The sequence below is a fragment of the Narcine bancroftii genome, chromosome 5 (genome assembly GCF_036971445.1).
Source record: "Narcine bancroftii isolate sNarBan1 chromosome 5, sNarBan1.hap1, whole genome shotgun sequence".
Classification (NCBI taxonomy): Eukaryota; Metazoa; Chordata; class Chondrichthyes; order Torpediniformes; family Narcinidae; genus Narcine; species Narcine bancroftii.
This window is the reverse complement of record NC_091473.1, coordinates 180497940-180509246: the sequence shown is the minus strand read 5'-3', so window position 1 is coordinate 180509246 and position 11307 is coordinate 180497940. Positions and strand designations below refer to the sequence as shown.

The 11307-nt window shown below is 53.5% G+C and overlaps 1 protein-coding gene across 1 annotated transcript; it reads right to left on the bottom strand.

The window, feature by feature from the left end:
- Nucleotides 1-1466: 1466 nt before the first annotated feature.
- On the bottom strand, nucleotides 1467-10121 carry LOC138764263 (sodium channel regulatory subunit beta-1-like). The gene is made up of 5 exons (XM_069939933.1): nucleotides 9960-10121; nucleotides 7440-7683; nucleotides 5646-5788; nucleotides 4228-4338; nucleotides 1467-2594 (listed from the first exon to the last, which is right to left on the bottom strand). Exons 1-5 carry the CDS (start codon nucleotides 10059-10061, stop codon nucleotides 2559-2561), a joined length of 636 nt encoding a protein of 211 aa, XP_069796034.1. The 5' UTR covers nucleotides 10062-10121; the 3' UTR covers nucleotides 1467-2558.
- Nucleotides 10122-11307: the final 1186 nt, after the last annotated feature.

Genomic DNA, 11307 nt, shown 5'->3' with positions numbered 1-11307 from the left:
CATTAAGAACAAAGTTCAAAAGACAAAAATACTGCATTGAACACAGGTTCGCGTAGAAGGGTGAGAGCAGAATCGATACAGGATTCTGAGAGGCAGAGACAGGGTGCACGGTCAGCGCCTGTTTCCCAGGGCAGGATCGGCAAACATCAGAGGGGAGGCATCAGGCAGGGGTAAGGTCGTGGGGGCCTGGAATGCGTGGTCGGAGGTGGGAGTGGAGGCTGGAACATTGGGGGCATTTAAGAGACTTCACAGGTACACGGATGGAAGGGTCACAGGGTAGGGAGGGAGTTTTTTTTTAAGGGAGGAATATATGGGTGAGCAGAACATCAGGGGCCGAAGGGCCTGGCCTGTGCTGTCGTCTTCCATGTTCCACTTACCCTGAACAAACACAAATATATAAACCTTCAAGCATTTTACTTTATTCGCAGTCACATTCTGTGAAATCGTTTAACCGTCGCTGCATCTGCAGTGTCCCCCCCCCCCCACTCACCCTACCCCCGAAAGATGAACAATAACATGATAGATAATTAGAATCCCCCTCATCCAAGTTTACCGATGAAGCCTCTGACCGGGGTGGCAGGGACGAGGAGACCCTTTAAGAGAGTCGCCTAGTCGGCGAGCGGCATCCACCAGCCCTTCATCCTGGGCGACGCTATCGCTATTTCACGCAACTCGATTCCAACAGCTGCTGTGGGCAAAGTCCGGCCAAGGCCCCCCCCCCCCCCCCCCCCCCCCTCCGCTGGCTGGATATTTGCTCCCATCTTCACCAAAGGGTCATGTTACTTCAGGGAACATTTAAAATTTTCATGCTATTTTATTTTACCAATTTAGGTTTTAAATTTATTTTCCTTGGGTTTTTTTTGCTGTTTGCTTGAATTCTGTTTTCCAGGAGTTTTACTCATTGGCTCAGTAAAGATTCAGCGTAAATGGGACAATAAACTTTGTTTGGGAAATTAATTACTTTGGATTTCTAGCGAGCTGCGCGACCCAGGAAGCCCACACTCTCCAGTTTTCTCTGCACGTATTTGTTGTTTCTGCCTTGTTGGAGATGGTTCTATCACCGGACGCCCTGCACTTTCCGGAGGCTCTGTGCGTGAACCCTGCCCAAAAGCCCCTCCTGTCCACCAGCCGAGAGCTTGCAGGCCCAGCCCAGGATTTGCTGGTCAACGCTGATCTCCGGGAAGGGGGTGGGGGTGGGGTGTGAAAGTGGTGCCACTTGGGGCAGTCGAGTGTGGGACGGTTTTGGGGATTTCGGGGGTGAACTATGGTCAACTGGACCAGGCCACTGGAGATGTCCGCTAGGCCCTGGTGGGTAGGATTCATATCCACGCTCTGCTGGGCATGCACCTCGGTGGACACACACGCACCCCTTAACACCCACTCCCAAATCCACACCCCTCCTCCCCCATCCAAAGGCGCACCAGTTCCCTGCATCCCGGACCCTCACGCTGCATCCCCTCCACCCCAACTCCCGCTCCCCCCACTTCTTGTCCATTGTGTCGATCAGCAGAACCAAACCAGCTCAGCCCAGATAAAAGGCGAGGGACAAGAGTGAGCCTGGCGGACAAGAGAACCCCACGCTCCCATCGACACAAGGAGAATCCAGATGGGCGTTCCCTCAACCTTTCCCACTACACTGCCCCATCACATCACTCCACCCCGCTACGAGAGGTGAGTTACACACGCAAGTCTGCAGATGCTGTGATTGTCGTAAAAACACATGGAAATACTGGAGAATCCCGGCCAGTCTCACATTGTCTATTAACAGCTAAGATGTAGTACTGGTGTTTCAGGCCTGAGTCCAACTTCATGTTTTACCAGTTCTGGTGGAGACAGGTCTGTCAACATGTAACACCAGTGTACAGTACTGGTGGGGACAGGCCTGTCGCTGTGTAGAATAGCACACCAAATTGGTGGAGGAACTCAGCCAGTCTTTTCCGTATCCATAGGAGACAAAGATCTATTGCTGACGTTTCGGGCATACGACCTTCCAGGAAGAAGCAGATTAAGTGAAGCAGGAAATCTCCAAAAAGTCTCAGAATTCGGAACGTGGCGACTGGGGAAGGAACCCGACCAACGAAAGGTGTTGATTGGATGTGAGATGGGGAGAGGTGAGAATTGATGACGACTGTGGGAAAGAGGCAGAACAGAGAGTCAGGGCTGGGGGAAGGAGGCGGGGAAGATGTGACGAGATGCACATGTTCGACACGAGCTGTCAGTGACCACCCAGTCAACGTCCTGACCCCTCCAGCCCGCGTTCCTGTCAAATTACACTCCCCTCCTCCATCCGACACGTCCACAGAACAGTTTTGTGGCAGCCGGTTTTATTTCCTTTCTTGAATCCTAAAAAAATATTGATACCCATTGGAAAGTTTCAACCGGGAACATTAGTCCAGCGACCGACTGGCACGAAACATCCTGGCGTGCACTAGATTTGCGGTTGATTTGTCTACAAACATGCAGCCTTTAACATCTCTTGGAAGGTAAACGTGACTTGCATTCAAAAGAATAAAAACTGGTGAAGATTTGACATCTCCGGGGTTGGGGAAGCTCACTGCTTAAGCCTTGTTGAAGATATCCACGTCTGATAGTATCTGGAAAACCAAATCGGGAAAAAGTCACATTTGTGGTCAAATTGCAATCACAGCACAGTAAAACCCCCGGGACCCAGCACCTACGGGGATTGGTGGATGCCAGTAAGTGAATATGCTGGACGGTTGAGACTGTGTGTTGTGGATTGATGAACCAACCGCCAGACGTGTCAATTTTCCGCATTTTTTACCTGTTTATTTTCCGTGATTTGTTTTGCCGGTTGCTTGAGGATGGTGGTTGTTTGAATTCTAGATAACGGGTGTTACTGTGCAATGATTCCTGGAATGAAAAGGTTTGGCATCTGAGGAATGTTTGTCAGATCTTGGCCTGGACTCAAGAGTTCAGAGAATGACGAAAACTCATGGAGGTGTTTCGAATGTTGAAAGACATGGACAGATGTGGAAAGGTTGTTCCCCAAGGTGGGAGAGTCCAGGACAAGAGGGGATAACTTCAGGACTGAAGGGTGTCTGCTTAGAGCAGTAATGTGGAGGAATTTCTTCAGCCAGTAGGTGGTGAATCTGTGGAATTTGTGGTCACGGGCAGTTGTGGAGGCTGGGTCATTGGGTGTATTTCAGGCAGAGATTGACAGGTTCTTGATCAGCCAGGGTGTCAAAGGATATGGGGAGATGGCCAGGCAGTGGGGAAATGGGTTAGCTCATGATTGAAGGATGGGACAGACTCAATGGGCTGAATGGCCTATTTCTGTCTTTTGGTCTCCAGTCTGGGACACTGCCTGGATTCTGAGGGAAGGTTTGCAGAACTGGGGCTTTTCGATTTGGGGCGAAGAAAGATGAGATGAAACTTTAGAGGTTGACAAGATTCTGAGAGGTGTAAACAGGGTGGACGGACAGCATCTGTTTCCCAGGGAGCAGCCAACACCAGAGGACGTGTGTACAAAATCAGGGGAGGGAAGGCACAGAGAGCAGTGGGGGCCTGGAATGCATGGCCGGGGATGGGGATGGAGGCTGGTACAATTGGGGACATTTAAAAGACAGGAGCACAGATGGAAGGGAAATAGAGGGTTGTGAGTGTGGGGGGGGGGGGTGCAAGAGGAGTTGCCGTGGTCATGAGAAATGTCACCTTGTCCGGTCACATGATTGTGAACTCAAGCCTGCTTGTCGTGGGGTGGGTTAGTATGACTGAATGAATGGAAGGGCCTTGCACTGTGCTGTCATGGTGTACGAGAGGGGATTGGAGGGGAGGGGACTGAAAGTGGGCAGCTGAGACTGTAGCAAGGACAAGCTGGACCTGCCGGATGTTCTGACTTAACATGTCCTTCTGCCACTCAGAACACAGCACGGTTCAGGCCCTTCGGCCCTTGATGTTGTTCTGACCAATACACACCCATAAAAAAAACTAAACCTTTACTACCCCCAACTCTCCATTTCTTGTACATCTGTGTCTGAGTCTTTTAAATGCCCCTAATGTTCTGGTTTCCAGGCCCTGAAACTTCCCTCCCCTCACTTTGTATGGATACCCCCTGGTGTTGGCTATTCCCACCCTGGGAAACAGGCGCTGGCCGCCCACCCTTTCGAAGCTCTCATCATCTTGGAGTTCCGTGGAAAGGACTTGTTTCCGTGGTTTCAGTGAAACAGGAGGCGAGGTGGAGGTAGTTCAGGGGATGGGTCCACACACCCTTGTGTTGTTGCGCCTCAGATGCAGATCTGTCACGTCCGTTCCTAGTTCTCCACCTGCACCCCAATACAGTCCTCCTTGCTTCCTGAGGTGATTGCCAGATAGTCCGACCTGCGCAGAAAGAGAGTGAGAGAGCAGGTTCACACGTACAGCTGCTGTAACGGCTTCGTTGCCACAGTGTGGACCCTGAGAGAGTGGGGAGCGGAGTCACAGCACTCCCCTGCAGGGTCCAACCACCCGGTTCTACTACCAATGACTTTAAATGGCCTATTAAAGGAGCCGACGGGGGTTAGTTTTAAAATCCCATGAGCACAGGGTCTGGGCGCCTGTGCTGGGCAGTGGCCACGAGGGGTTGCAGATTCCAGGAACGCAGAGAACTGACGCAGGGCACCAGAAAATGGGGAGACCACCCCATCGTTTGAGAAGGAGAAACAGAGGAGACGGTGACCATGCCAGTGGGCTAGTAAGGGACTTAGCGGCTGAAGAACATGCAGGCCGCAGACGACTGTGATCGAGGGATCCACTCCGGGCTGCGGACTCCTGGAGACTGGCTGGAGGGGCACTGGCATCAGAACTGGCGAACTGGGACGGGAGGGGGGCCGAGGGCACTGGAGGGTTCAGAGGTTCAGACCTGGAGCGACTGATGGTTTCGACCAAACACTCTGGGGCTGCTTGGGGGGGGGGGGGGGGGTGGGTGAGTCCACAGAGACTCGGTGACTCTGGTGGGGGGGGGGAGAGGAGCTCTCTGTTGCTTTGCTCCCTGACCGTCAGGGGCGCCAGGAAATTTCATTGGGTGGATTTAATGCAGAGGCACTTGGTTGGTGAAGATGGCAATGGTTACGCTGTGAAAGGTAGGAGATTGGGCTAGAGGGGGAAACCTACGTCAGGTCCAGAGACCACACGTGGAATATTGCATTCAGTTCTGGTCACCTCATTACGGGAAGGATGTGGAAGTCTGGAGAGGGGGCAGAGGAGATTCATCAGGATGTCACCTGGATTGGCGAACACCCAGAGGACGTGTGTACAAGGTGAGGGAGGGAAGTTGAGGGGAGACGTAGTTTTTACCCAGAGAGTGGTGGGGGCCTGGAACAATAGCGGACATTTAAAAGACTCTTAGACAGGAACATGGATTTAAGGGAAATAGAGGGTTGTGGGTATGGGGGGTCGGAAGGGGGAGATTGTTGTGGAGAATGTTTCATGGGTCAGCACAGCATTATGGCTGAAGGGCCAGTGCAGAGCCATCATTTGAATGGTTGGGCTGGTGCGAATTCTGCCCCTCGTTCTCACGGTCAGAGTAAACCTGGCTGTTAACCTGGGGCGGGGGTTGACATCCGCTCTGAACCCTGTGGTTCGTCACCACTGAGGCCACAGGTGGGGCTTGTTCACACGGGGAAGGTGCTTGTCCCTGAAGCACTCACCCATTTTCCTGCATCGCATCCTCGCTGGCCGCCGCGATCTTCCTTGTAGCAGTAAATCATCTCGGCAAACAGCCACAGAGTCAAGACCACGTTCAGAAAGTACATCATAATTTCCCCAATAATTGAAGCCAGTGTACGATTAGCTGTGGGTAGAGGAGGAAACTCATCTATCCAAATCAGGGCTCCAAAATGTTTATTATTGAGACAGTAAAACCCCTGGTGTCACAATTCAAGCAGCACACCGGCAAAATTAAAATGTGGAATATAAATATGAAAAAATATACAGGTGTTAAAAATTGCTGCGCCTCTCTGCACAATCTCGAGCATCCAGAAATATCACTTATTTGGCATCCATGAATCCCAAAGGTGCCAGATACCAGGGGTTTTGGGGGGTGTGTGTAAAATGCCATTTACAACAGCAGTGGCACGGTTGACATAACGGCTACAGCACCAGTGATCAGGACTGGGTTTGAATCCCACGCTGTCTAGTGAGGAGTTTGCACGTCCTCCCTATGTCTGTGTGGGTTTTCCCCTGGGGGCTCAGGTTTCCTCTCACCGTTTGAAACGTACTGGGAACTATAGGTTAATTGGGAGATGCGAGTTTCCAGGGCCAGAGTCAGCTTCTAACATGTTGGAATCAAATTTAAATTTTGAGAATCATATCATTATTACAACATGACATGGACGTGCTGGAGAAACTCAGCACTCAGGGGCAGGGGGAGAAGGAGAGGAGGGAGGAAATGGTGGGGGGAGGAAGAGAGGAGGGAGGAAGGGGCAGGGGAGGAGAAGAGGAGGGAGAAATGGGCAGGTGGAGGAGAGGAGGGAGAAGGGTCAAGGAGAGGAAGGGGCAGGGGTGCAGGAGAGGAGGGAGGAAAGGGCAGGGGAGGAGGAGAGGAGGGAGGAAGGGTCAAGGAGAGGAAGGGACAGGGGTGGAGGAGAGGAGGGAGGAAGGGGCAGGGGAGGAGGAGAGGAGGGAGGAAGGGGCAGGGGAGGAGGAAGGGGCAGGTGGAGGAGGAGAGAGGAAGGGGCAGGTGGAGGAGGAGAGAGGAAGGGGCAGGGGGTGGAGGAGAGGAGGGAGGAAGGGGCAGGGGAGGAGGAGAGGAGGGAGGAAGGGTCAAGGAGAGGAAGGGGCAGGGGTGGAGGAGAGGAGGGAGGAAGGGGCAGGGGAGGAGGAGAGGAGGGAGGAAGGGTCAAGGAGAGGAAGGGGCAGGGGTGGAGGAGAGGAGGGAGGAAGGGTCAAGGAGAGGAAGGGGCGGGGTGGAGGAGAGGAGGGAGGAAGGGGCAAGGAGAGGAAGAGGAGGTAAAGGGGCAGGGTGAAGAGGAGAGGAGGGAGGAAGGGGCAGGGGGAGGAAGAGAGATGGGAGGAAGGGGTAGGGGAGGAGCAGAGATGGAGATGGGACAAGGGAGGAGGAGGAGAGGGGAGGAAGGGGCAGGGGAGGAGGAGAGTTGGGAGGAAGGGGCCAGGGGAGGAGGAGAGTTGGGAGGAAGGGGCAGGGGAGGAGGAGAGGTGGGAGGAAGGGGCAGGGGAGGAGGAGAGGTGGGAGGAAGGGGCAGGGGAGGAGGAGAGGTGGGAGGAAGGGGCAGGGGAGGAGGAGAGGTGGGAGGAAGGGGCAGGGGAGGAGGAGAGGTGGGAGGAAGGGGCAGGGGAGGAGGAGAGATGGGAGGAAGGGGCAGGGGAGGAGGAGAAGTGGGAGGAAGGGGCAGGGGAGGAGGAGAGATGGGAGGGGCAGGGGAGGAGGAGGAGGGGCGGAGGAGAGATGGGAGGAAGGGGCAGGGAGATACACCCATACCCACCTTTGGGCACTACTGTCAGCTCGATGGTTTTGTTAATTTGAGTGAAGAAGGTGAACTCTCCTTTCTTGAAGAGGAAAGTGCGGTTGAAGTAACACTTGTAGGTCCCAGCATCCTCAAAGGTCACGTTGTGCAGATAGATGGTCGCCTCCTGGATGTCGGTGGTGTCCTTACTCCCTCCCCACTCAATGCGGTTCTCAAAGACCCCATAGGCAGTGTCTTCTTCCGGAGATCTGTATTCGTAGATCTGGAGTTGGAGGGGGGGAAGAGAGGGGGGGGGAGGGGAGAGAGAGATGGGGGGTGAAGGGGGGGAGGGGGGAGGGAGAAGAATGAGAGCACCTTTGCTAATCCATTTCCACACATCGGGGCGGCCTCATGCACCCGATCTCAAACTCACCTGGTCCATCTCCGACAACACTCTCCCCTTCCTGGATCCACATCTCCTCCCTCACCACGGTCCGATGTCCCAAACGGACCTTTCAGGTGAAGCAACACTTCATCTATACCTCCAAAGAACACATTTAATATCTCCAGTCCCCCCCTCTGTGGCCTTCTCTACATTAGAGACCAGTCTAGATTAGGAGATCGCTTCGCCCAGCACCTCCTCTCTGTCTGCAGCAAAATAGCTTCCACATAATCAACCATTTCAATTCTTAGTCACCCTCTCAAGCTCCCATGTCTGTCCATGGCCTTTCACACTCCCCACCCTGACAACCCCCAGATTGGAGGAACAACACCTCATTTATCGTCTGGGCCCCCTCCAACCCCAGGGCAGGAACATTGAGTTCACAGCATTCCACTAATCATCACGTCTCCCCCCCTTAACTGGTCCTTCCAGTTCCTACTTCCTTTCTCTCTCCACCCAGCCTAGACTCCTCCGCCTATCATCTCCCATCCTCACCACACCCCTTCCATCCTTCTATTCGGACATCTCTCTCGTTCCCCCCACACCCTGATGAAGGGGCTCCTGTCTGGAATGTTGGAGATGTACCTTCACCCAACCTAGTCTCTTTCCCCCCCACTCCTGAAGTGCGCCCTTCCCCCGCCACCCCTGCAGTGCCCCCTTCCCCTTGCCCCGTGTCCCCCCTTCCCCCCACCTCTGCAGTGCCCTCTTCCCCCCACCCCAGCAGTGTCCCCTTTCTCCCCACCCCTGCAGTGCCCCCTCCCCCACCCCTGCAGCACCCTCTTCCCCCCACCCCAGTAGTGCCCCCCTTCTCCCCACCCCAGCAGTGCCCCCCTTCTCCCCACCCCAGCAGTGCCCCCCTTCTCCCCACCCCAGCAGTGCCCCCCTTCTCCCCACCCCAGCAGTGCCCCCCTTCTCCCCACCCCAGCAGTGCCCCCTTCCCCCCACCCCAGCAGTGCCCCCTTTCCCCCACCCCTGTAGTGTTCCTTTCATCCCCCTTTTGTTCAGACATCTCTCTCGTCCAGCCCACACCCTGATGAAGGGGCTCCTACCCGAAACGTTCGTGACGTGTTTTTACCATAGCTCCATCAAGGCCTGCTGAGTTTGCCCTACTGAGTTTCTCCAGCATTTGTGTGTGATTTTTTCATTTCCACATTATGACGTCTCTCCACACCATCCCCTCCATCCTTGCCGCTCCCCCCCTCTTTTGTCCCCTCTCTCCTCACTGTTCCCCACCCCCACAACCTTTCATTTCCCTTCCATCCATGTTTCTGTCTAAGAGTCTTTTAAATGCACCCAATTTTCCAGCCTCCACCCCCACCCCCGGCCATGCATTCCAGGCCCCCACCGCTCTGTCTCTCCCCTCAAACTCCCTCCCCACACCTTGTACACATTCTCTGGCATTTGCTACTGTCCCCCTGGGAAACAGGCACTGGCCGCCCATCCTGTCTAAGTCTCTCAGAATCTTAATAGTCTCCTCTAACTCTTCACTCCAGAGAGAAAAGTCCCTGCTCTGCGAACCTTGCCTCATGAGGCACATTCCCCAATCCAGGTGACACCCTGGAGAATCTCCTCTACCCCCTCTCCACAGTTCCCACATCCTTCCTATAATGAGGTGACCAGAACTGAACATAATTCTCTAAGTGTGGTCTCACCAGAAATTTGTAGAATTGTAACGTGATCTCTTGAACTCAATCCCCCCTATTAATGAATCCCAGCATCCTATCAGTCCTTCTGAACTATCCTATCAACCTGCACGGTGACCTTGAGGGATCGATGGATTTGGACCCACATTGTTAAGTATCGGTTGTTCACCATGTATCCACCTTCAAGGTTCACCTGTGTTGTCACAGCTGCAGAAATTGTGAGGGCAGGGACATGTTCGGAGCAGCTTTGTGGGTCGAAGGGCCTGTTTTATCCTGTAGGTTTTCCATGGTTTCAACCTTCCAAATGCCTCACTTTACATCGATCTGGATAGAACTCCTGCCATTTCTCTGCCCAACTCTGCATCCTCTCGAGATCCCTCTGACAACCTTGTACACCTTCCACAACAGTGAATATCACCGCCCCGGAAGGCTGGCCACTCAGGCTGCCTGCTCCCCTCCTAGCCCATTCTCTACCTTGTAGAAGGTCTTGTTCTTCAGTGGCCGAAAGAACCACTCAGCCAGGGTGGAAGCCTCTGTCTCGCCGCGCCTCTTGCAGGAGATGCATCTCAGCTTCATGCTGTGGTCTTTCACCGCCTCGGTGTCGGACTCGACCTCCACGCAGCCTGGATTGGAGCAGTCAGCTGGGGGATGGGGGGTGCAGAAAGAACATGGGGAAGAGGTTGTAGAACCTGGACCAGGATCTCCAGCTGAGAAACTTTACCAGACAACGTTGAACCTGGACCAGGATTTCCGGCCAAGAAACTATACCGGAGAACGTAGAACTTGGACTGGGATTTCAGGCCAAGAAACTATACCAGAGAACGTAGAATCTGGACAGGGATGTCCATCCGAGAAACTATACCAGAGAATGTAGAACCTGGACTGGGATCTCCAGTTACAGCCCGAGCAGGGAAGAGAGTGCAGGAGATGGAAGTGGTGGAGCGACTGAAGGATTGATTTGAATCGGGGAACTGGACCATATTCAAGATCTCATACTTGCTTTAGAACATAGAACACTACAGCACAGTACAGGCCCTTTGGCCCTCGATGTTATGCTGACCTATACATATACCCATAAAAAAAGACAACTCTCTCAGCCCCGTCACCCTCTATTTTACTTCCATCCATGTGTCCAAGGATCTCTTAAATGGCCCCAATGTTCCAGCCACCACCACCATCCCTGGCAATGCATTCCAGGCCCCCACCATTCTCTGTGTCTCCCCTAAACTTCCCTCCCTTCTCTTTCTACACACGTCCTCTGATGTTTGCTGATCCTGCCCTGGGAAACAGGTGCTGGCCACCCACCCTGACTACGCCTCTCAGAATCTTGTCGACCTCTATCATGTCTCCTCTCATCTTTCTTCACTCCAAAGAGAAAAGTTGCAGCTCTGTTAACCTTGAATATGGAACACAGAACACGCAAATCTAGCATTTGGAACCTAGAACATAGGGAAATGTAGGAACAGGGAATCTATGAGCTGGGAACCAGAATGGAGAATCCCAGAATCCGGGATGAACACAATCCGACACTGGCAACATAAACGTTTGTATCTTATAACCTGATGAAGAGTCCAGGCCCGAAATGTTGGTCCCCCTTTACTCCCTCGGCGTGATGCTGAGATTCAGAACCAGAATCAGAGTTTATTGTCGTGAACAAGTCACAAAATCCGTTGTTTTGGGGCAGCGTCACGGGGCAAACGTTCATATAAACCACCTTCCAGCAATAAATAAATACAGTCCACGAAAAATCAAAGTGAGGCCATGTCTGGGGTTCGTTGTCCGTTCAGGAATCTGATGGCGTGGGGGGGTGGGGGGGGGGGGG

Excerpts from the sequence above, each read along its gene's own strand:
- LOC138764263 (XM_069939933.1), bottom strand. The coding sequence starts at position 10,061 with ATGAAGCTGAGATGCATCTCCTGCAAGAGGCGCGGCGAGACAGAGGCT. Across the intron at positions 4,339-5,645 it reads GATGCGATGCAGGAAAATGG|GTCGGACTATCTGGCAATCA; the intron begins GTGAGTGCTTCA and ends CTTTCTGCGCAG. Across the intron at positions 2,595-4,227 it reads TGAGGCGCAACAACACAAGG|ATACTATCAGACGTGGATAT; the intron begins GTGTGTGGACCC and ends TTGGTTTTCCAG.